The 25,011-nt window shown below is 36.2% G+C and overlaps 3 protein-coding genes across 4 annotated transcripts in view; 1 reads left to right on the forward strand and 2 right to left on the reverse strand.

Annotated features, from left to right (window-relative positions):
* The window catches only part of flot2a (flotillin 2a), a 28,243-nt gene extending 23,565 nt beyond the window's left edge, over positions 1–4,678 (forward strand). For both annotated transcript variants that reach the window (XM_016234484.1, XM_016234483.1), the window contains exons 5-11: positions 1–91; positions 225–338; positions 1,319–1,438; positions 1,559–1,773; positions 1,908–2,091; positions 2,287–2,436; positions 4,365–4,678. The exon at positions 1–91 is cut by the window's left edge and continues 49 nt beyond it. In XM_016234484.1, the coding sequence (XP_016089970.1) occupies positions 1–91; positions 225–338; positions 1,319–1,438; positions 1,559–1,773; positions 1,908–2,091; positions 2,287–2,436; positions 4,365–4,403 (913 nt within the window). In that variant the 3' untranslated portion in view covers positions 4,404–4,678. The remainder of the gene's footprint in view (positions 92–224; positions 339–1,318; positions 1,439–1,558; positions 1,774–1,907; positions 2,092–2,286; positions 2,437–4,364) is intronic.
* A 3,032-nt stretch (positions 4,679–7,710) lies between these two features.
* On the reverse strand, positions 7,711–14,399 carry LOC107552576 (T-box transcription factor TBX6L-like). Its single transcript, XM_016234482.1, has 9 exons — positions 14,258–14,399; positions 13,871–14,036; positions 13,507–13,609; positions 12,327–12,491; positions 12,039–12,188; positions 11,600–11,670; positions 11,159–11,235; positions 10,116–10,320; positions 7,711–8,341 (listed from the first exon to the last, which is right to left on the reverse strand). Exons 1-9 carry the CDS (start codon positions 14,346–14,348, stop codon positions 7,729–7,731), a joined length of 1,641 nt encoding a protein of 546 aa, XP_016089968.1. The 5' UTR covers positions 14,349–14,399; the 3' UTR covers positions 7,711–7,728.
* A 2,858-nt stretch (positions 14,400–17,257) lies between these two features.
* Positions 17,258–21,507, reverse strand: LOC107552539 (GTPase Era, mitochondrial-like). Its single transcript, XM_016234439.1, has 10 exons — positions 21,230–21,507; positions 20,876–21,043; positions 20,568–20,695; positions 20,272–20,349; positions 20,134–20,180; positions 19,840–19,901; positions 19,442–19,554; positions 18,903–19,202; positions 18,638–18,787; positions 17,258–17,350 (listed from the first exon to the last, which is right to left on the reverse strand). The coding sequence occupies exons 1-10, from the start codon at positions 21,336–21,338 to the stop codon at positions 17,258–17,260; spliced, it is 1,248 nt and encodes a 415-aa protein (XP_016089925.1). The 5' UTR covers positions 21,339–21,507.
* Positions 21,508–25,011: the final 3,504 nt, after the last annotated feature.

A 25,011-nucleotide genomic window follows, 5' to 3' on the forward strand; every position in this document is an offset into this window, starting at 1 on the left:
GGATAGGGATCAGTTTGCCAAGCTGGTGAGGGAGGTGGCGGCACCTGATGTGGGCAGGATGGGCATTGAGATCCTAAGCTTTACCATCAAGGTGTGCTTACATTTATATGGATAGAGTTTCTGTTTTATTTTGCTTTTATATTTGTGTTTTCGACAATCAGTCAGTGTCTTTCAAATCCATTGCTGTTGTCAGGGTGAAAATGTTATTGGTTTTCTCCCATCAGGATGTGTATGATAAGGTGGACTATTTGAGCTCCTTGGGGAAATCCCAGACTGCTGCTGTTCAGAGAGATGCTGACATTGGTGTGGCTGAAGCAGAGAGAGACGCTGGAATCAGGGTGAGCTGAAGAAATGAAAGACTCACTTTCCATGCATATAGAACAAATTAGAGTCTGAAACTCTTAGGAAATTGAAATACATAATTTGGGAAAATAAAAAAAAACCTTTGCCGATAAATGGTCAAGTGAAAATATTTATAATCAGGATGTCAAAATAAGTTTTATGTTCATTTTGTTAGAATATAGAACATTCCGATTAGAATAACTTTGGACATAGCTGAAAAAATAAAAACAGAACTTGAAAAATGTTGGTGTCATTCTGCAAGGACACATTAAATTGACCAAAAGTGACAGTAAAGACTTGCGTTGCGTTGTAAAAAAAGATTTCTTTAACAAATGAATGCTTTTCTTTTGAACTTTGTATTCATTAAAGAATCCTGAAAAAATGCATCACGATTTCAACACAAATATTCAGCATTTATAGAAATGATAAATGTTTCTTGAGCACTAAATTAGCATATTAAAATGATTTCTGAAGGACCGTGTGACACTGAAGACTGGAGTAATGGCTGCTTATAATTCCGCTTTGTCATCAAAGGAATAAATTAAATTTTAATAATATTTTACAATTTTACTGTATTTTTGATCAAATAAAGGCAGACTTGGTAAGAATAAGAGGAATCTTTCAAAAACATAAATCTTACCAACCCCAAACCTTTGAAGAATGGTATACAGTATATACAGTTTAAAATCCTTTTGTCATAAACATGAAGTAACCATCAAAATTAAATGACAAATTTTGATAAAAGTTCCAAAACCTAAATTAAGATTTCTCCTAGTACAGGGCTGGCTAGGTTAAGACCAAATGTTGATTTTTTTTTTTCATTAAAATGAATTTACAATTGTTTTTACCCCAGTTGCTAAAATATGAATTCAGCAGATTGACACCAAAAATCTTAGGGCAGCAAATTTTATTCTAATCCAAAAAAACTGGGAAATGTGAAAAAGCAAGTGGTGTGGAACTTTTTTTCTTAAATTAGGAAGCAGAATGTAAGAAGGAGATGATGGATGTTAAATTCCAAGCCGATACAAGAATGGCAGACTCAAAGAGAGAGCTGGAGATGCAGAAGGCTGCCTTCAATCAAGAAGTGAACACAAAGGTAGAGCTAAGTTATTCCTCTGGTTATTTTAATACCGCAGATGCATGATTACTGGTGAATTAATCATGTGACACCCAAAACACAACATATATAATCATTCTTTCCTTTCACCTATCTCAGAAAGCTGAGGCGCAATTGGCCTATGAGCTTCAGGCAGCCAAGGAGCAGCAGAAGATCAGACTGGAGGAGATTGAGATCGAGGTGGTTCAGAGGAAGAAGCAGATCACCATTGAGGAGAAAGAGATCCTCAGGACAGATAAAGAGCTGATAGCCACCGTGAGGAAACCAGCTGAGGCTGAAGCCTACAAGATGCAGCAGCTCGCAGAGGCACAGAAGTGAGTAACACGAGTGAGAGGGAATTAGTGAGATTTATATCTAAAATTGGTATATTTACTTTAAGGGAGCCAGATAAGAAAGGCAAGAACAAAGGCCTCATGAAGTCATTCTGTCTTCTGCTCCTCTCTGTCAGGATAAAGAAGGTGTTGACGGCACAGGCTGAAGCGGAGAAGATCAAGCGTATTGGAGAAGCAGAGGCCGGCTCCATTGAGGCTGTGGGTAAAGCCGAAGCAGAGAAGATGAGGCTCAAAGCTGAGGCCTATCAGCAGTATGGAGAGGCTGCAAAGACTGCCCTCGTCCTGGAGGCTCTGCCAAAGGTGTGTGGAAGTCTGGGAACTTCTGAACAAATTTGATTACAGTAATTACAGATGCAGTGTGTTTCAGTTTTTTCTTTTTCTCTTAACTTTGATCAGACCTCTCCAACACAACCAGTGGTTAAAATGCAAATGTTTAAGTTTAAGCTGAGTGTGTTTTCATTGTGTTAACGTGTCAGTGAATTTGTATCATCACAGATTGCTGAACAGGTGGCAGCACCCTTAAGTCGTACCAATGAGATTGTGATCCTGAGCGGCGACGGTGGCCGTGTTATTGGGGAAGTGAATCGTCTGTTGGCTGAACTACCTGTTTCTGTAAACGCCCTCACAGGGGTGGATCTGTCCAAGGTGAATACATGTAAACTACAACTTTTCATGTAAACTACTGTTCAAACGTTTAAAATGAAGGCTGCATTGATTTGATCAAAAATAGAACTGTAATATTATGAAATATACAGGGCTTGAAATTAACACCCACCAAATGCAGGTAAAAATCAGCTGTGGCGAGTAACGCTGTCAAATCACTAGCCAACTTTGCGGGTTAGTTTTCGTAAGTGATGTTCACTCATTAATTTCTTGGGGAAGTTCATGCAAGCCAAATCTGTGCAGGTTTAGCGCAAATACCGAACTCGTGAGACATCATGACATTATCGAGTAAATTGCAAAAACCAAACAAAACACACCTACGGAGTGCACGCATACGCGACGTGATGAAGTCTGGTTAGACTAACTTAGTGCGCGTGCGCATTTAGAGTGCGTTCATTCACTGCATGATTTATATTAATATGCATTAAGAATGATCACATAATTCAAGATAAGGGGATTAGAAAATGTATATATTTATATCAATTCATATAGTTAATATCACACGAAGAGTGCCGTTTTTTCTTTAAAAATCAGCATGGTTACAAATGTGATATTGATTTTATACAACAGTTCAATAAGTTAATATCAAGAGACTTACGTTTTAAACACCATATTGACTGTTTTTGCGCTATTTCGCCAACAGAAAACATTCCAAACACAGCGCTGTTTTGCATCTCTGAGCAACATGACAGGGTTTCGTTCCTGAATGAATCAACCGTTTAAATGATTCGGTTCATTCGCAATGACTCACTTAACAGTGACTTGCTGCCACCTACTGGCGGTTTTAATTTCACATTTAAAGTATCTTTTCATTTTTTTTAATAATTTCAAATATCACTATTCAACATTTCATGTTTAAAATATCAAAACATTATTTTTGCATTTGTAACTGCAGGTTAAAGCATTCCATGTCCCTCTAAGCTGCATTAACATGTGTAAATACATCTAAATGCCACTTCGTATTCAACTTCTGCAAAGATGAATTTTATTGATACTGATTTCATTTGTTTAGTAACAGCCTAAATGTAGTATTGCTATAATTGCCTGATTAAATGTAAAAAAAAAAGGATTTATAAAGGTAAAAATGCCCATAAAAGGTATGCATCAATTTAAACTTATTGGAAAAGATTAATTTCTATCACTGTTGTGAACTGACCACAGAATATGAAATATATCAAAAACTTTAGGAGTCAGCTGTCCACGGTAGTCCTTAAGATATCAGCACAATAACACAGCAAAATATTGTTTAATTATCTTTATCGTATAAAATCCCTGAAAATATTGAGATATTATTTTTTTCAATATTGCACACCCCTAGTTCTGACACAAAATGATTTGCAGCGGTCGCTTTGTCATGTCCAGTGTAGACAGCCTCAAACTGTTGGTTTATTTCTGCCTTTTTTTTGTTTTTTTTGGCTAGTAGAAGTTATGAATGGCCGGTAACTTAAAAAATGTAGTAGCCAAATTGGCTGGTGAGTGAAAAAGTTAATTTCAATCCCTGGAAATATACTATTACAAACATATCTATTTTCTATTGTAATATATTTAAAATTTTAATTTATTCCTGTGATGACAAAGCTGAATGTTCAGCAGTCATTATTCCAGTCTTTAGTGTCTATTAATCCTAATTTAATGTGTCCACACACAGAATAAAAGTATTAATTTTTACTGATCGCAAACTTTAAAATGTTAGTGTAAGCTCTCATTTTATATGGTCATAAAAAACCTCATACATAATTATAAAAAATAATAAGCATAGTGCTGTTTAGCATGTTATATATCATTATTATCGTTATATATTTTTTTCAGAGGTAGAACTGGATTAGGGAATGAATAACCACCAGGATCAAGTAACATATATTATGATTTGTCAGTATAAACATGTAAATAAATGTGTTGTTTCTCTACAGATCCCTTTGCTTCAGAAAATGACCAATCCTCAAGCTTGAACACGCCCCTTTGACTCTGCTGCCTTTCTGACACTCCCACATTGATTGCCTTGAAAAGAAACACAAGCTGTTTTTTTTTTACAGAAACGAGGAATTGATTTTTTAGACCCCTGGTGCCTTACCTCTGCAGGACCAGAATCTCTGTATGTGCTCGTTTTCGTCACTTATATCTTTATTGTCTGTTTTTTTTTGCCTCTTTTGTTGAAACAACATACCTCAATTATAGTTATTCTGTTAATTGCAGAACTGTATCATAAAATTCACTAGTGGGCAGCTGCAGATGTGTTATTTTTTAGACCCCTGGTGCCTTACCTCTGCAGGACCAGAATCTCTGTATGTGCTCGTTTTCGTCACATATCTTTATTGTCTGTTTTTTTTTGCCTCTTTTGTTGAAACAACATACCTCAATTATAGTTATTCTGTTAATTGCAGAACTGTATCATAAAATTCACTAGTGGGCAGCTGCAGATGTGTGTGTGTATGTAGTGATTTAGAAGACAAGGAAGTATTTCCATTTGAATTGGTAGCTAAGGTTGTATTCACGTTACGTTTATGCAATGTATGAAGATATATAGAAGTATAGTGTAGAAGAGCCATTAGGTTTGTTACAGCATGTTTATTGGATTGATCAACTGGGCCTTTGAAATCATTCATCATTGTGAAGACATTTCTGTTCAGGTCAAATAGTGACGCAGTAGTGAGTAGAACTGACTTTTAGTTGATCTAACCAATACGTTTAGATAGGTTCATTTGTTAAACATCTTTTTGTATAGTTCAAACAGGAAGCATTGTAGTCATTTTTAAAGTAGGATGAAAACAATCAAATGTTTTTTTTTTTAACTTTGCTTTTAGGGTTGTAGGTCAAACCACGCGTTCACTGTGCATTCGTTCATATAAAACTACGCCACGTGATTCATAATCATATCTGTATGTATATTCTTTGAGAATGTTTTGCCTATTTTTGGATAATAAGTAGTGCTCCAAATGCATTTTTACCGAGACACCAAGCAAAAGCCAAAACACGCTGAATTTAGCAGGATTTTGAAAAGTATCTTTATTTTTTCATTGCAGAAAACCTCCGATATAATTTACCTCACCCAATGTTTATGCAGACAATAAAGCTTTGGTCCTCTTCTGTTGGCTGCAAGTAAGATTTTATGACTGCAGCCAAACTGACAGTACAGAACCCAGTTACTGTTAAATCTACAAGTTTGGAGAGTGATACTGTGCATTTTTAAGTTGAACATCTACCGTGTTCATAGTTTCCTTGAAGATACTCTGTGCCTTACAGAGTTTTCCCCATATTGAATAACTTATTTTAGTTATTTTTTAATTCAGTGATGCAGCTTAATTATAACAGGTCTTCTTCCTCTTTTTTTTGTTTTAACCGCAATATTTTAAATAATGTCACATGTATTCTGTTCCTAAAGTGCTAATTATCATCATCCAGATCATGTGAGAGCTCTGTCAGGTATATGTGAATTAACTCTGCTTCAACTGTTTTTTCCCCATTGAGAGTGACTATATTTTAGTGTTTTGTTGTCTTCTGATTTTCAGCTTGCTATTGTGTTATGAAAATACAAATCAATTTGCCAAACATCAGTAGGTCAAACAGTATATCCGCATTTATTTTACATTGCTGATGAATCATAAATGATTGGGTTTTTTGCTCATTGGTAATCTGCCAAATAAAACTTTTTTTTTTGTTTTGTTTTTTTACAGTACACTTTGGCAAAAGTATTTGTGAAACAATGTTCTGTTTGTCAGAAACAAGTTAATTAAAATTGATGTTCAATTTTCATTCTTCAAAATGAAGTGTGTTTGTTATTTTACATCAATATCTGTTTCAGCTGGGAAAAAGGGAACTGCTGTAAAAATGTAGCCATTGTTTATGAGATACTTTTCTATGTTCTTGTTTCTGAGCTCAGTGTGTTTGTTCAAGAGTCACATACTGAGAATGTTATATAGCAGTGCATATAGTTAATGCCTATAACTGGTTGTAGAATGAATATACAATATATGTATCTAATAAGAAATCTGTTTCTGATCACAGTCAATAAATTAATCTTGATTTGACTTTTTTGCGTGTCCAATATTTGCTGTTTTACACTAGACTGAAAGATGCACAGCAGTGTCAGTAGAGTCTATGCTGTCTGTAAAGGCAACTTTGCATTGCTAAGAAAAGTTATAGTTGTGATGACTTTTTAAAAAAATGCAAACTTAACCCAGAACTCTGTATTTAGGTTTAATGTAAAAAATGAAACCCACACAGGATCAAAAATTAGAATAGAAACAGCAAAAGTGTGGTCTGCAGAATTACTTGAAGTCAATTACAACTCTGAATGGTTTCATGTTGACTTTAAGACGTTTAGCAGTTTAAAGTTCAGACAGACAGTAACCGACTAAACATAAATATGGACATTAGTGACAACCAGTGTTGGGGAAAGTTACTTTTAAAAGTAATGCATTACAATATTGCATTACTCCATAAAAAAGTAACTAATTACATTACTTAGTTACTTTTTATGGAAAGTAATGCGTTACGTTACTTTTGCGTTACTTTTTAAATCTGGGCAGGGCTTGCTTGTTTGTTTTTAAAATGAAAAAGTTATATTTTTGGCAAATATACAAGCCTTTTCACACCAAAAGTGAAATGAATAAGCCTCAGGCTGAAGGGAGAGTAAAGTTACGTCCGTACAGTAGAACGCAGAAGAAGACATTTCAACACACTTCAGCAATAAAAAAAGACACAGATGTTTGTCTAGAGTCATTTGTGCTTATTAGTACGGTTGAAATACGGGTAGTACGGGTCATCGAAGGTCAGAAGCAAAGACATTGCTTAATAGAATGGGATTAAATACATAAAGGATATTTGTGTTGTTTAACATTTAATTATTGCAGGTTTGCGTCATATTCTGAGTTGCATTATTTTTATTCATTTTGAGGATTTTATTCAATTGTTGTGTGGGTGAGATGAATTAATGCATATTCATATTTATTTTAGAACTACAGTAACATCTTCTGATTTCTCTCAGCATGGGGACAGGAGAGCTGTCAATCAATAAATTGAAAAAAAGTAACTTGCGTTACTTATCTTTACTAGTTACTTGAAAAAAGTAATCTGATTACGTAACTCGCGTTACTTGTAATGCGTTACCCCCCAACACTGGTGACAACTAACGTCATATCCCACTGAAAATATTTACATTCTTTTGTTGGGAAGCCCTCAGTGTTCAACTTGAATCTGCTTTGTAAACTACGAATGTAGAGCAGTGCAGGAAATAAGCAACAAAATGAGGCATAATTCAATGATGACTGAAAAACTTCATTTCCCAGGCTGCTGTTCACAGTAATACTCAGTTAGTGGTCTGGCACTGACATAGTCCATCTGTGATCTGTGTTCAGTCTGGCTGCTCAGCATGCTGTTTAATGTGAACTGCTGATCGATGTATTCCTGCACCGCTGGATAAATCTGCGGACGCAGCTCTCGGTCTGAGCCACGGAGGTACTGCTCAGGTTGGGGGGGATTTTGCAGGACCTTCCCCGATGGTCCTGAGGCTAAAGCTCGAAAATGGATCCTGTTGAGGATGTCAGTGAGGGGCCTCAGATTAGCATAGTCAGAGCCTGAGGTCATCTCCAGGTTCCTCAGAGCACTTTCAGGGAGTTGCATCCGGCTCAGTTTGGGAGGCAGAGGGAGGGGCAGCTCCATGTCAGGACATTGTCGTGAGGGATGTGGAGGGGTCTGAAAATAAGGCTGGAGCTGGATGATGGATCTGCCTGGGGTTTGAGAGGCTGGGCTGCAGTGGTGATGGTGCTGCTGAGGGTTTAGAGGGCTGCTGAGGTTGGTGTCTCCTGTGGAGGACTGGACACAGAAGCTCTGGGCCACAGGCAAAGCTGCACACAGACTATGGAGGCTGGAGGGTCTGGCTTCTCTGGGACTTGGAAAAAAATTCACAGCATTATTTTGGAAGACAAAACTCTCAAATCTGTATTTCGCTGTTGTCTAGAAAGTGATCTTGATGGATACAAACGTGTCACTTTTCAGTGCAGTTACAAATCAAAGAAATTCTATGGTTTAACATTTGAAAACAAAGAAATTAAGAGTTTTACTTGTAATTTTACTCTTGTTCTGTAAAAGAAAATTATTAAATACATTATTTGACAGTACAATAGTATTATTACTACAGTAATACATTTCTTTCATATATTAATTTGTTCCTTTTTTTTGGAATTTTGTTCAAAAGGAATATTTTGTAATAATAATAATAATCAGTAGTAATAGTATTTTGGAGGACAATGCCTTGTTTAGTTATCAAAAACAAAACTTAAGCTTTGTCTAAAAAGTAATAAACTGAGAAAAAATATCTCCAGAAATCCAAATGTGTCACCATTCAGCAAAAATTGCAGCATTCAAACTAGGTTTTAGGCCAAAATAAACGCTTTGTAGCTTAACGTTTGAAAGCAAAGAAATTTAATTACTTTTAATTGTATTCATGTTCTGTAAAATGAAATTATTTTTATTATTTATTTATTTTTAATTTTACAGTACAATAGTAGTATTACTACAGTAATATTTTAAATATTCTTCATAGTGTCTAAAGTGACAGTAAATCCCCATTTGAATAAAAATCAATTTTGATAAAAATTTCTTCCATAGAGGGCTCTTACCCTAGAAAAAAAGTAATATATATATATATAAAAAAAAAAAAACATTTATTTCATAGTAAGTATAGTTCAAATCTATTAACATATTTACTGACATATCGCTCATGACAAATCATCGATATAAAAATTATAATTAAACTTTATTCTGCGTATCACTTGTGCGCAATGCACATTTCTTAATATTAAGCCTAAAATGTGTTTTAATATCACTACTGATGAGGATTGCATGATCTTTGTATAATATTGGTCTTTAAAATCAAGATTTAAATCATCATTTAAAGTTTACCTGAAGTGTACTTACAACAGTTCCACTTTAGCACATTCAAATATCCTTCAGTATTTCTTTAGTTGGACTTCAACACTACTTCTGCACAAAATTAGTTGTTCCAATTTAGCAGACTTAAAGTATACCAGTTTAGTATACCAAAAGTACAATTGCAGGATATTTTTATTAAGTACATAAATATGTAAATGTATACTTAGCATGAAATAAATGTATTTCAAATAGTGGTCAAATGATTAATCGCATCCAAAATAAAAGTTTTTGTTTACATAATATATGTGTGTATACTGTGTATACACACATATATTATGTATATATAAATACAAACACATGCATGTATATATTTAAGAAAAATATATTATGTTTATATATTAAATATATTTATATATAATATAAATATAAGAATATGAATACATAAAATATATACTGTATGTGTGTGTATTTATATATACATAATAAATATACACAGTACACATACATATATAATGTAAACAAAAACTTTTATTTTGGATGCCATTAATCGCGATTAATCATTTGACAGCACTAATTCCAAATAAATTTTAGTAAATTTAATTTTCACTAGGCTATCTTTGTCACCCCTGATAAGTTTGCATCCCTGAATTTCTAAGATTAATTGTAATACTTCAGTCTAGAGCAAGAATTAATATTTTCCAGCAGAACTGTGGCATAATAGTATGGTTTGATTATAATATGATACTCACTGCATCACAAAAATTCCCAGGCAGAATCAGAGCCAGACTCACCTGTTCAGGTGTCTGTTACTGAGGCTGAGAATGGTGTGTGTCTGATGGGGTGAAGGTCCTCCAGCAGTGCTGGGGTTTATGAAGGCTGATATGAAAGGGTTGGGGGTGACCGAGGAAGCCACTTCTGAAGAATTCAGTGTTCTTCTGCAGTCAACAGAGCTGGACACGGTCACATCCACTTCCTCATCCTTCTGTGGCTGTCCTACTGTTTGTGGACAGAAGAAGAAATGCACGATTTAGAAAAAGAAAAAAAGCTTATTAAGAGGAAAATAAAATATAGGGCACATAAAGGTGACCCTTATGATTGAAGTTAAAAGTCCCCTTCTGCTGCCCTCTGCTGGGCACCAGGTCATAGCACCAGAAACAAGAAGCGACACTGGTGCATACAGGTGCATCTCAATAAATTAGAATGTCGTGGAAAAGTTCATTTATTTCAGTAATTCAACTCAAATTGTGAAACTCGTGTATTAAATAAATTAAATGCACACAGACTGAAGTAGGACTTTTCTGAAGTCCACAGTTAACGCAGCCATCCCCCAGGAAATTTTAGAGCACTTCATGCTTCCTTCTGCTAACAAGGTTTATGGAGATGCTGATTTCATTTTCCAGCAGGACTTGGCACCTGCCCACACTGCCAAAGGTACCAAAAGTTGGTTAAATGACCATGGTCGCAGTAATTCATGCAAAAGGAGCCCCTACCAAGTAATGAGTATATGTACAGTTAATGAACATACTTTCCAGAAGGTCAACAATTCACTAAAAATGTTTTTTTATTGGTCTTATGAAGTATTCTAATTTGTTGAGATAGTGAATTGGTGGGTTTTTGTTCAATGTGAGCCAAAATCATCACAATTAAAAGAACCAAAGACTTAAACTACTTCAGTCTGTGTGCATTGAATTTATTTAATACTCGAGTTTCACAATTTTAGTTGAATTACTTAAATAAATGAACTTTTCCACGACATTCTAATTTATTGAGATGCACCTGTATAATGTGAAGCTACATTGAATATTATTATTGTTATTCTCTTGGGAAATCATACCATGGTCATTTGATGTCAAATCTGGTTTGGCCTGTCCAACGGAATCCTGGGTCTCTTGGCTCTCTTTTTCTCTAAACCTAAGGCGGCGAAATTATAATGGTTATATTAACTGAAAATATCAGAATGAATTATTAGAGTTGGAGGTTCAACAGTCAGGAAAGGAAACATTATGTAAATTCTATTACATACAGTTTGATTTGCCATTAGGAATGATGAAAATCTTGCTCCTTTACCTACTACATGGTTGAAAAAAATTATAATTATTCACTAAAAATAAAAAAAATCAGCCCTGGTGTCATGTGCTGTAAAGGAGATATTTGTACATGACATTTTCTGAATTAAAGAAAGAAAATTATGAAAATCACTTCTTTTTGTGGTGACCTAATAATTCTCTCTAACTGAACTGAGCTAATTAATTATTTCTAATGAAGCATCTCTCACCTTTTCCTGTTCAGCCCATTGTCACGAAAGCCTTTAGCAAAGGGGTTGTTGTCAATCTTGAGTTTTGTGATCTGTGTTGAGGAAGAGAAACAAACAGTCCCATTGACAAAAAACACAGACATGCCAGGCAAAGAGCATAAATCATGCAGAATAGTTTAATAAAACATAATAAATCAAGAGAGAAAAATCAAACATCAACTTTTACTTAAATGTTTTGCTGATATTTTGTGAGAATACTGGATTTTGCATATTTTGCACACTACAGTATACTGGGTACTAGATTCTACTATTATAGACATTTTAATTGACCTTTTTATCCTCATGAATTTGACCCACTAGATGGCAGTGCAACTCTAATGAAAAGTATCTTTGAAGGCCAGCTTTGAAAGTCCTATATTTCTATACAGTTATTCATCTCATGTGAAATGTCTGTCCTCACCTCTTGGTTCTGGTAGGCTGTGACAGCTTTAAAAGCAGCTTCAGGGAAGGTGAAGCGCAGGTAACCGCCAGAGTTGTGAGGGTTACAGGGGTCTGGAGATTGGACAATGTGTAGACGGGGCTGGTATTTATGCATGGAGTGGAGAACCACCTAATGAACATAGAGAGAAATAGATGTATCAACGGTAAAAAATGTAATTAAATAAAATAAAAAATTGTGATCCCAACACAGAAAACATCTCTTAGAAATCTTTCAACCGATACACTTTCCCCATTTCTAAAATCTTACCAGGCCATTAGAGTTGAGGGTGTTGTTGGTCAGTTTGAGCTTGTGAAAGGAGATTGGATACTGCATCCATTTCTCTCCAGGTGCAGGAGAGTCTGGATGGATGAAGAACCGGTTGGGCAGGTGTGGATCAGTTGAACCATTCACTTCCCAACGGTCCTTATTCCACTGTAACAATATAAGAGCATATGAATAGTCATGAAGACTACAACAATTAATCACTACTCATTTAAGCGGATTCATTTTTAGGTATTTAGTTTTATTGTTCTTAAGTTCCAAAAATATTCACACATCTATGAGGTTTGCAGCTTTATAACATCCCTATACCCATCTGGAGCTGAAAGTATGACGTGTATCAGTTAAAAAATATTGATATAAAAGGGATAGTTCACCCAAAAATGAAAATTCTGTTCAACCCTTTATACGTTTATTTATATTTTAAATATATTTTGAAAATAAAATGTCCATACTATGAAAGTCAATGGGGACCAACAACTGTTTGGTTACCCTTATTCTTCTAAATCTCTTTTGTGCTCAACAGAAAAAAAATGAACTTACAGATATAGATTTGAACTATCCCTTTAAGGAATAAAACAGGGAGAGTGTCATATTATAATGTATAAGCTGAGGAAAACTAGTTAAATAGTAAACTACTGTTGTAGTACACGGTTCAAAACGGGTTGGGAAAGATTTTTTTAATGTTTTTAAAAGACATTTCTTATTAAGTCTTACCAAGGATGCATTATTTGCATTATTTGACCAGAATAAATAAAAAAAAAACTGTAAAAACAGTAATATTGTAAAATATTATTATAATTTAAAATTAGTATTTATAAATATCATTACTACAGTCTTTAGTGTTCCATGACATGACATTATTGTCATCAAAAACCTTTTTTTTTTTTTTTTTACTATTTTCGCAAAAACCGTCATGCAGTTTCAGGTTTCGTTGATGAAAGTTCAAAAGAACAACATTTATTTGAAATCAAAATCTTTTGTAAAATAAAAAATAATAATTTGCTGTCATTATTGATCAACTGAATACAAGTATACTTTTTTTTTTTAATTGTACTGACCCCAAACTTTTGAATGCTAGTGTACGTGTGTGTTTGTGAGGGAAGTTGGAGGGGGATGAAGTGAGTAAGTGTGTATGTGCTATAAGGGAGGGGTGGAGGGGAGGTACCTTGTACTTGTGGTTATCAAAAGGCACCATGTCCATTATCACCACATACTTGACTTTTGGATTTAGTCCTGTCACTGTTACTTTGCAGCTGGGAAACATCCGCCTGAAATAAATGTACAACGGAAACACATCATAACAATTGGTCATCACATATTAAACAATGCCTTCCATAATGTGCTTTCTGATTTGTAACACTTTCAAGATTATGAACTATTCAGCTAAATGAACAGTACACTGAATGCACTTAAAGATTTCTTGCACTATAATAAGGGTGAATTCCAACACAATTCAATTATATGTTTGTTATAGCATCACGTATTATAAACAAGACTTTTAGTCATTTTAAACCACTGTAGGTGCATACCTTCCAGATTTAGTAATCAGCATCTCTGTGCCAATACTGCTGAATTTGTCCCAAAGCTCTCGATCTTGCAGGGATACATGCACTGGCAGTGAGGTCAGTTCAGCTTCAGGACTGTTCATCCTGCTATTGAGGCCATGTTGAGTGTGGAAAATGGGTTCCTTACAGTCTAATAATCGATAACAGAATAATTTCAGATTTTCATATGTACAACACTGGCTCTCAAGAATGACACTTGTTTATTACTAGAGAACCCTCCCTTTAGTCAGTTTGAGGGTTCTCTCTCTTTTGACATCTCACAGTAATCAATAAATATTTTTTTTTTTAAACAAATAAACCTGAAATTGAATTTAAAACTAAAAAATATGAGATATGTAAAAACAGTCTTACCTTGTGGATAATATCCATAGTTATTAGCCAAATAATTCATTTGGTAAGGTAAGTCCAGCACAGGCCGTTCCTCTGGGAGATACATGACCATGAGACTGGAGCAACAAACTAAAGTGACTTGTCCAGAGGTTTGTAGTAAGACAATGACTTTCTAGGACTACCCTTAGGATGCTACCTTTCCATAACTTCAAAGAGGACCGAGGTGTGTATGTGCACTTCTGTCAAAACATCAGTCTCGTCTTTGATCTGCCTCTTTGTCTCTCCCAGTTCCTAGTTTGTGCTCCAGCTTGCCCACAAAGGTGTGTAGAAACAACAATCTCTGGATCTGGGGGAAAGGGGGGTGCATCTGACTTTAGAGGCCAAGGGTTCCCTAACACTTCCTCCAAATCCTTACAGACACACACACACACACACACACATATAGGTGTTAATCAACCCAGCAGTTTGTCCCCTCATTACTGCAGGAAGTCTTTGCCACTATTTATTGGCTCTTGGCCAAACTGTCAAAGTTCAGCAGATAATTTCTAATCTTAAATATTAAAACTGTGCATTAAATCTGGTTTCATGTCATTTGCTAAGGGCTTTCGCTATCAAAACGTCCTCTGAGTTAGGCCAAGAATAATCCTGGACAGCAGTAAGTGTAGTTTTATACTGGTTTTGAATATGTTTAAGAGGTTAAACACTTCTAATCATCTTAGCAAACACCTCTAAGTTTCTCAAGCAATCAAGGTCTTCAGACAGTGAAATTTTGTTAGCAAAAAAGGTCCATTGATGTATGACACAAAAGTAAAATGAAGTAGCTTTCTGTTGACCAATGCAGCCAATCCATGTGATCAGCTTGAACCCCTGCATAGGGAAGTCTTTTGCCTTCATGTGAAATTCCCAATCATGTGAATAACTATCAAAATGACTGGATCACATTTATCACTGTTCACAGAAATTGATCCAGTAATTTTAACCGTATGATTAAATTTAACCGCACATTTAATCTAAAACGTATTTTAATCTGACAACCTCTCAGTCTAAACTATTTAAAGTAAGGCAGTAATGTTCAACATGAAAGTAGCCAACATCAAATTCATCAGTCGTGTTCATATTCTTTCCCTCCCTGAAATAGCAGTTATTTTCCTGAGAAAGAATTAGCACATCTTCAACATTGGGTCCACCAATTACTGTTTGAACTCCAACTAATTTTGAAAATAAATAAATAAAAGTAAAATAAATTCATGTTTCACTGTCCCAACAGCAGGGTTGAGGAGTAACTAGTTACAAGTAATGGAATTACGTAATTAAATTAGAAAATAAATGTAACTGTAATCTGTTACAGTTTACAGTTACATTTCAGTAACTGTAGATCTCAAAGTAAATAGAGGTGCTAAAGTCTTGATTTTGTGGTGGTTGCGCTTTATAATTAAATTATTATCATCTTAATTCAGGTTAAGAAGGATTTTGAAAGTCTGACAGTAATCAGCGATGAGTACTGTAAGGTTAACCCGGCCTGCTTTAAACGTTTCAAAATGATTAACAGTTGAAAACATTCATTAGAAATTTAGAAAAGTAATCAAAAAGTAAATAAATGTAATCAGAAACATTACTTTATTAAAGTAATTGAAATAGTTACACTACTTATTACATTTTAAATAGGATAACTTGTAATCTGTAACCTATTACATTTCCAAAGTAACCTTCCCAAGACTGCCCAGTAGCATTTTTCATAGAAATTTAAATACAAGAAAATGAAATGTGCACATATTTGTCTCTTTAAATCAATATAAATTGGGGGGGGGGGGGGGGGGGACACCATACTTGGCCACATGTCACTTCACTTTATGCCAGCACTCAACAACCATTAAGTTTAGATGATCCCAAATCAGTTAGATCAGGTGACTACTTGTGTTTCATAAGAGCTCTAAAGGGCAGTTTCCAGTTCCCTTCATGTCTGGCCACAGCGATCTCTTTTCTGCGAAATCATCACAAATGAACAGAAATGTCCATTTATTTGGGTAGCAGATAAGATGTCAGAGGCTTGCTACATGCTGGTGCAACTCAGATAGGCCACAATCTTGTTTTTATCTGCTAACATGGCCTAAGCAGTCACAAACACCCCCCAACCCCACCCTAACCGGGAGTCTGTCTCCTGAGTAACCGCGGGGGGCTACTCCCATGTTAGCCAATAGACCTTTAACATCCAGATGCTGAGGACAACTACAGATGTAGAATCAAGTTAATTTGTCACAACTCACACATGGGTATGAGAACAGACACCCAGAGGTGATTTCATCGGTAGTCAATCAACAACTGGCCACCATAATCCCTGAATTTGGCATCTGTTTATGCATTTGCAACATAATGTCATGAAATCCATTTGAGCGATTTAAATTGTATAGAAATTGAATAAAAAGTTGTCCTCTAGCAATACGTTTTTGCAAACCCCTCATAAAGCCTCATGATGCACTTTTCTCCTGTGGTATTATTAACTACTTATGCAGGTTTTATTATGTGTAATTTGGAATCTTATTGTAATATGCACTTTTGGCTATAGATAAAAGCTGAAGAAACTAATATGATATGCATAAAACATGTCTTTGGATCTTTCAACCAACTTTTTTTGGTAAAATTTCATGTTTATTCCAAGGGTGGGAGAGTTTGGGTGTAGACTCACACACTCGCGTGAGAGCGAGACCCGATGCTAAGTAACTGTTCAGGGTCTGATATGGGGAACCATTCTGATTGGTCAGCAGACTGAAGGGCAAAGACATGATAAGGATGGAACAGCCTTTGTGTCATCATATGCAAATGAGCAGCGTGCATTAAAACTCATGAGCAAGGGAGCAATGTTTACGATCGCTTAACGGCATGGAGACGACAGACTTGTGAAAACAAAAGTGAGAAGACGGGTAAAGGTGACAGATGAAGCCAATTAAATTGCTTTTCAACACTTCCTGCAGGAGTACTGAAGACACAGATCTAAAGGTGAGTGTGTCAGCCGGTGACTATGAACTACAGGATGGCAGCTGCTCTTCCTTTTAGATGAAAAGTCCCATGTGAGGGATCTTCCACAGGTGTGATCATCTGAAGAGTTGGGAAGAGTTTCTACAGGAAAACCTTTTGGAAACATAAATTAATCTAACAATTTAGACCACGCTGAATTGATAATGATGCAACAGATCTGGAAAACTACAGTTTCTGGAAATTGCTTTGGAACATTTGAAACATTGACAAGTCAAATATAATTTTAGTTCTTTAAAAATAGGCTGACAATGTTCTAGATCACAGAAAATGTTACAAAATAGTAGATGTGAATGTTCAGTGGATTTCCAAAGTGAAGGCGTTTCATAAGTCTTGACCTCTAGACAGGAAAAGAGAGAGAGATATACACATAACTGTTCAGAGGTTGGGGCCAGTGTAAATTTACTTTTTTAACAAAATTAAAAAAGTAGCAGTACTTTTAAAGTATCCTGATAAAAATGTATCACTGTTTCCTCAAAAATATTAGGCAGCACAACAGATTTCAACATTTAGTAATAAGAAATGTTTCTTGAGACCAAATCAGCATATTAGAATGATTTCTGAAGGATCATGTGACACTTAAGACTGGAGTAATGGCTGCTGAAAATTCAGCTTTGTCATCACAGAAATAGGCCTAAATTACATTTTTGAAATAATAAATAAATAATAAAATAGAAGACTTTTTAGAATTAATATTTCACAGTTTACTGTATTTTTTGTGTCAGATTAATGCATCCTTGGTGAGCATAAATGACTTCTTTCAAAAACATAAAAAAAAAATTGACACCAAACTTTTTAATGGTTGGGTATTATAATAAAACAAACAATTGAGATTTACACAATAAAATGTCTGCAGCGAATAAGTGAGTTGATTCTTTCAGCTCCGTATGTGCAGTCTGTAGATAAAGTGACCATAACTTTTTCACCATAGACAGTCTAAACTAAAATTGATGCAATAATTTACTCAACTGATGAAAATTAATTATTGATCATATTTATTAACTGCATTATTACAGACATAGCTACAAAGAGTTAATAATTCAATAAGCTGCAGTTAGTGTCGTGTACAGCCACAGTTGAGGAGGCCCGGCTCCACCCTGGCAACCAGCCACCACCCCAACTGTGCAGCCCACTCTGCTTACAGTTGAGTGATTTCAGGTCAGTGTAATGTTATTACGCAAGATATTCAGTTAAACAGCAAGACTGCACCACAGATAACAGCCTGACCAACGTGAAGGTCTTTACTGTCCCTTTTGATCATTTTAATGCATCCTTGCTGAATAATTTAATTTCTTTTAAAAAAAAAATTCTATTGACCCCAAATGGTAGCATATTTCAACACCTTTTTAGTGTGCACAAATCATGACCCACCTGTGTCATACCATACGGCACCTCCTTCGGGAGATGCTGTAGAAGTTTCTCTCTGATAGTGTTGGTGCACATCTCCTCAGGACCCTGATCAGTCAGTACTTCACTGTGGTACTGCCACTGGCCAGGCTTGGCACCATCAAACAGGTATTTCTATTGTTCAAACACAGACAAATTAAGGATGAGTAGCACAATGCTGGAGATTCCAACATCAAGTTTGCTTTAATACAAATGTCTCTTTCTTAAAATCTCCAATGCAGTCTCTAACCTTTAATGTTTCCACATCTTCTCTGTCAATAGAACTTAACATAAATACATCCTTAAAAAGAAGCCACCCCCTGCGGCTCTTCAGGGCCTTCAGCCTGTCTTTGTCCTGACCCTCCTGAGACAGCCCGTCCTTCATGCTCTCAGACTGTGGTTCTTCAGCATGTCTGCTGTGGCGTTTGGCTGCTAATTTCTCAAGTGGTTTCTCTGCGCCGCGGATCCTGATCTTCTTTCCATTAACCACCCCTTCTGTCAGCTGTGCCGTGATGTCTAGCAAAAGTGTTTTGTTCTTCAGTAGATCTACCTGTGTGTTAAGAGTTGATTTTTTGCTTTAGATCTTCTAAGTGTACCAGCTATTAATCATTCACTGAGTTTAATAGTGATATTCATTTCGATGTTAACAGTTGCAGCAAAACAGCCCCCTCCCCCCTCTTTGCAAGATGAGAGATGGGATATGCAGAGAAAAAGAGATGGTAATTTCCTCCACAAACTAATCCTATGGTCAGACTAGGACAGATCAATACAAAATGACAATGCTAATACCTTATTAAGGACAAGGATGGCAGGGACATCTGGATTCAGGGCCAGACACTTCAGCACTTCATAGTCCAGCTTATTGCGGGTCCATTTATCAGACATATCGACTAGCACCATCACTGCAAATATATAGCAGAAATGGGAAAAAAATTGAAGATTCAGCACAAAATACAGAGTCATAATACAGTGGTTCTCAGCCTCTTTGACTCCAAGGCTCTCGTTTGTCCAAGAGCTCTCCTAACTAAGTTGATATAGACCTTTTGTACATTTTCATGGTTAGTTCTAATTATAAACACACACGAAGCCAATGGCGATTCTATTGGATGCTGGCTGTGTCTTTGTTTTTGAACAGATTAAGAAATAAATAAGAGAAGAACAACTAAAACAAAGATTTTTTTATTTACCTAGATCAGCTTCCTTTATTGACTCAAAAGGATCCACCAGCAGCGATTCCTCCAGGTGATGTCTGTTAAACAAATATAACAAAATCAAGTTTAGTTTATGAGTATGAGAATTTTTTACCACAATCATGGCATTAGTTAAACAAATGTTGTTGTTTCTGGTTGGTTGAGATGTTCAAACAATCAGAGCAAGATTGCAGAGCACAGTATCTACACTTTTCTGGGAAATCAACCAACAAATGGTTAACTTACAGTTGCCACCTAATGTTGTAAGAAACTGCTGTATTACATAGTCACCTTTTAGCCTTTATTGGTGTGGTGAGACCAGGGGTATCCAACAGTATCTGATAGAAAAAATAAATAGGAGAAAAAATGCCATGCAAACATGGAACATTCCCTAAACAGACTAGACATGGGGGTAGAAGAGGTACTTACGATTTGTGTGTCATCCTCTGTCAGGACACCAACAGCACGTGATCTTGTTGTGTGCACTTTCTCAGAAACAGCAAACAACTATATAAAAATTGTGAATTAACATTTAAGGTTACAGACACAAGTTCTTACAGGGATCGGTCACACAAAAAATGTAATTCTGTCATTACTCCTAATTATGCATGACTATGTTTTATCTGTATTATTTACAGGCTGAGTAAATAGCAGAAATAACATTTCTGGGTGAGAAAAAACACATTTCACCTTAATTTTTATTCCAAACATTAGTATAATATCACCTTTCGACCCAGCAGTTGATTGGTCAATGTTGATTTCCCTGCATTAGGCGCACCCACTATAGCCACTTTAAGAGATTTGGCATTTTCAGGTTGATCAGGATTCTTTAACAATAAGGAAAATTGATGACCTGAGAGCAGAACACATACATAAACACAGACAAAATTGGTTTAACGATATATATCATAAATTTATTTTAATATAATATCATAAATATCCAGGGAGATAATAACAAATAACTGTTTTCGACATGTTGTCTGTAAAACAGCAGTCTTGAAGGCTGGAGAGGGGCTGGTGATTATATTCTTACCGCTGTCTGATGGAACAGAGACAGGCTGATGATGACAGAGACCCTCATCGGACACCACCGCTCTCCCCTTCTGCAGTCTGTCCAAAAAAGCACTCGAAGACACCAAACTGGCCGGAGTGCAATGAAAGAGGCATTTTCTTACTGTCTGTGGACCAAAAACGGCGCAACCTGTGAAGAAGCAGAGGATAAACGACAGGTAAAATAAGAGCTACCATGACGATGTTGTTTTTCTATGAGTTTGGTCTTATTTCTGGTGGCGAATAAGACAAATACAACCAGTTTGTCATCTAGCATAACGTCACGACATACAAGAAGGATAAACAGACTGTGTATAATCTATAATCTATAAATCACCTGATAGACGCAGATACAGTGGCGCGTGCTCTGGGGCTGTCGTCAGTTTGCGGATCGTTGAAAATCGCAAAGATCTGCGTAGAAACGTCTCGCAAAGCCGCAAGGTCATTGCTGAAACAGGTTTTATATACGTAAGTGGATAATTTAAAAATGGTTAACCCTTGTGCAAGGTTATTCTCATCTCCATGTTTGTTTACACATGTGTCCAGGGCGCAGACATGTTGCTCAAGTCGAGTGAACTAGAGTGATGAATCTATATATTACACACTACTGCCATCTGCTGCTCAGGCGCCGCTACGAAGGCGCCATAAATAAACTGCTAGTACAGTCTTCATTAATTATTACTTAAATATATAGACAGCCTCGGCGTCTGATAATAAAAACCAAGAACCTTTGTTATTATTTCAGCTAGTACAAGAGGAAATACTGTAGCGTGTATATGATGCCCTTTGGATATTTACTTTGACAGGAGTGAGATTCTGGAGTTCACTGGTCGAGCATGAAACAGACAGGCCTTCTGAATCAAAATGGCTGTTGTTAGGTTTGTGGTAAAAGGAGCCTTTGAGGACCAGAGAGCTGAGAATATGATCCCTAATCAGAGGCACTGATGTTGTTTTCATCCGCTCAGGTAAAATCAGAGGGAACAGATGTGTTTTTCCATCTCCCATCAAAAGCTAGTCCACCAGGAGCAGCACAGAGCAGAAAAACGCTGCAGAGACTGGGGACAAGAAAGGATATCAGGGGGTTTACAGTCTGTCAGCATATATCAGTTTAGTTGAAACTTATAAAACATAACATATTCAGGAAGCAAAGAAAATTAGTATTTTGACTAAAGCAGAGATTTGATTGCGTAAGAAAAAGCCATGAATAGTACACAAATATATCAGATACAATCACATATGCCAACAAAACATGCTCATTGCATGCATTCACTTAAACAAGACCCCCTCACATGGGTTTGGTCTACCTTTATTTTACCCTGCAGACCAGGAGAAATGGCACATTCTTCCCCTAACTCCCTCATTTGAGAATATGGGCCATTTATAGCTACATATGATCAGAATTTATAAAGTTGATTGCTAATCTGATGTTGAAATGTAGCCTATTCTGTATTTGAAGGCACTAATTATTTATTGTGTACTATTATTATTGCTGTATGAGATAAATAGGATATCTGGGATTTAACTACCTTTTGTTCTTCAGCTACAACCATGAATGTTAGATGAACTTTCTCAGAAACTGTTTTAGCACACAGATGCATATTGCAGTATTTCACTGTGTTTTTCCACCATGTATTCTTCCATCTATTTTTAACAGGATGTCCAGTCCTTGCTCAAGAAATGCAGACATCATGATTCTACCCCCTCATATTTCACTGTAGGTTTTTATTTTTGAGATGTGGCCAGCGTTACATTCACAACACACCCATCATCTGCAATTGTGGTCTCATGCAACCACAAAATCTTTTTCCACATTAGAACTAGGTCACCATAAATAAACTCTATAGACATGTTGATGTTTTTGAGTAATAACTTCCTCTTTGCCAGTCATTAAAGGCTAGTGTTTGTTTGTTCATCTTTTTCTCTCATAATTCTCCTTGTTTGCATGAGCTTTGTGAGAAGACCTTTTCTGGCCAGTGTCTGTGGAATTTTATGTGACTTCCACTTCCTGGAAACTGAATCCTGGTAATTTAGCCCTAAATTCAAAGAAACCTCTTTAGTCTTCATTTTCACTGTGGTCTTATGACCATCTCAATATTCATCCAGTGGTTTTCATCTAGAAAAATAAACTTCTGCAGGGCCTATTGTAAAACATAATGTCACATTTAAATAATTCAGTTGAGTCTCATAATTAAAATGTCGAAAGTAAAAAAAAAAGTATGCCGGTTTCCATCTTGGATGATTTTAAATTTCTTGTTTGATTTTTAAACATCGTGGACCGTTTTAAATGGTTTCTCCAAAAATAACTTTACTATTAAAACTATTTCTGACAATTCTTGTGCAAATCTATGTTCATGTTTAGGTTCTAATATACAAAGCTCAGGGTTAGAAATCATAATAAGGAATCCCATATCAGCATAAAATGACTAAAAAAAAAGTATGCCGGTTTCCATCTTGGATGATTTTAAATTTCTTGTTTGTTTTTAAACATCGTGGACCGTTTTAAATGGTTTCTCCAAAAATAACTTTACTATTAAAACTATTTCTGACAATTCTTGTGCAAATCTATGTTCATGTTTAGGTTCTAATATACAAAGCTCAGGGTTAGAAATCATAATAAGGAATCCCATATCAGCATAAAATGACAGCCTCGTCCCAGGGTTGTTTGTGCTGTATATGCCATTATTGTTTAGGAGCTGTGGATGCTGAATAACTGCTGTCATGTCAAATATTTCAGTTGGTCTCTCCTCGTCTTTTGCAGTGAAGACAGATACACACACACACACACACAGATAGAAATGTCCCGCAGTTACAGCACAGCACTGCGACCTTTCTGCAGGCAAGGAGGAATAACAAAGCTGCGGAGATGTTGAGTATACGACAGGCGTGTGACAGGAGCTGGCTGAGCCGTGCTGGTTAGTTGCTACTCAGGCAGAGATGCAGCACAACACAAAAAGCCACAGAGCTGAGGCATCCTCTGTCACATCCTCATCAAAACGCTTTTAGGACGATCATTTTAAAAAGCACCCAGAGGTCATACTTTCCAACCCTGATTGTAGCGGGAGAAAGAAAGTAAGAAGAGGAGGAAAAGTCATACTCTTTCAGGATTTCGCAATCAATACAACTTGTCTGTGAAGTGGATCAATAATGCATCTCCTTTGAAACCATCAATCACGTCAGAGTTGGGAATAAAAAACGTAATTAGGACCACCGTTCCTTAAACATCCTTCCTTGACGTCTTTCAGGGCCAAAGAAAGACACCATTCTGCGTCATTAACGTTGTATTATTGTGTGATGAAGCACACTGCTGAGCACTTCCCCTCAGCTGCCTGAGGCTCTGTGGGTGGAAAATGAGCCATCATAACCTTAATAATTCCAGGAAAAAAATCTGAAACCGCACATTAAAAGCTTCAAGTTCAAGACTTCTATTTCATTATTCCCATGCACATAATGGCTTTTTCTTTTGAGAAAGCCTTGTGACCCTGATGTGATTTCCGAGCATGTTGAACGGCCTGGTCTGAACCAGCATTTTCTTATTTTTCAATGGCAAAGATGAGAATAATTAGTCTTGATCACCACATAGTTCTGCCTGCTATGAATCACACATTGCCTGGATAATGATAATCATGATGACGACGTTTGCAGAGAGGATGTGCGTCATGTAGAGACGGGTGGCACACCAGCAGTTGAAATACATACTCGTTGTTATTCATTCTATAAAATTCCATTTCATAACTGCAGCAGCCCTAAAATGTGATGATGACGCTGCTTGAAGGACCTCACAATAGAATGTTCAAAAAAGTAGACTAGAGAAGTATGGAAGGAGGGAAATTTAGTCGGTGGAGAGGAAGTGCTAAAAACCACATTAAGTACTAATATCTGTGATATCTGTGAAAAATTTTGCGCTATTTAAAGGGGTTGATGCGATTTCAAATTTCCTTTCTCTTTGGAGTGTTACAAGCTCTTGGTGCATAAAGAATATCTGTAAAGTTACAAAGACTAAAGTCTCAAATCCAAAGAGATATTCTTTATAAAAGTTAAGAGTCAACCACGCCTACCTAAAACGGCTCGTTCTAACACGCCCCCACATGTCTACGTCACGATGTGGGAAGATTTGCATAA

This window comes from Sinocyclocheilus grahami, unplaced genomic scaffold, assembly GCF_001515645.1.
Source record: "Sinocyclocheilus grahami isolate Dianchi unplaced genomic scaffold, SAMN03320097.WGS_v1.1 scaffold453.1, whole genome shotgun sequence".
In the NCBI taxonomy this organism is placed as follows: Eukaryota; Metazoa; Chordata; class Actinopteri; order Cypriniformes; family Cyprinidae; genus Sinocyclocheilus; species Sinocyclocheilus grahami.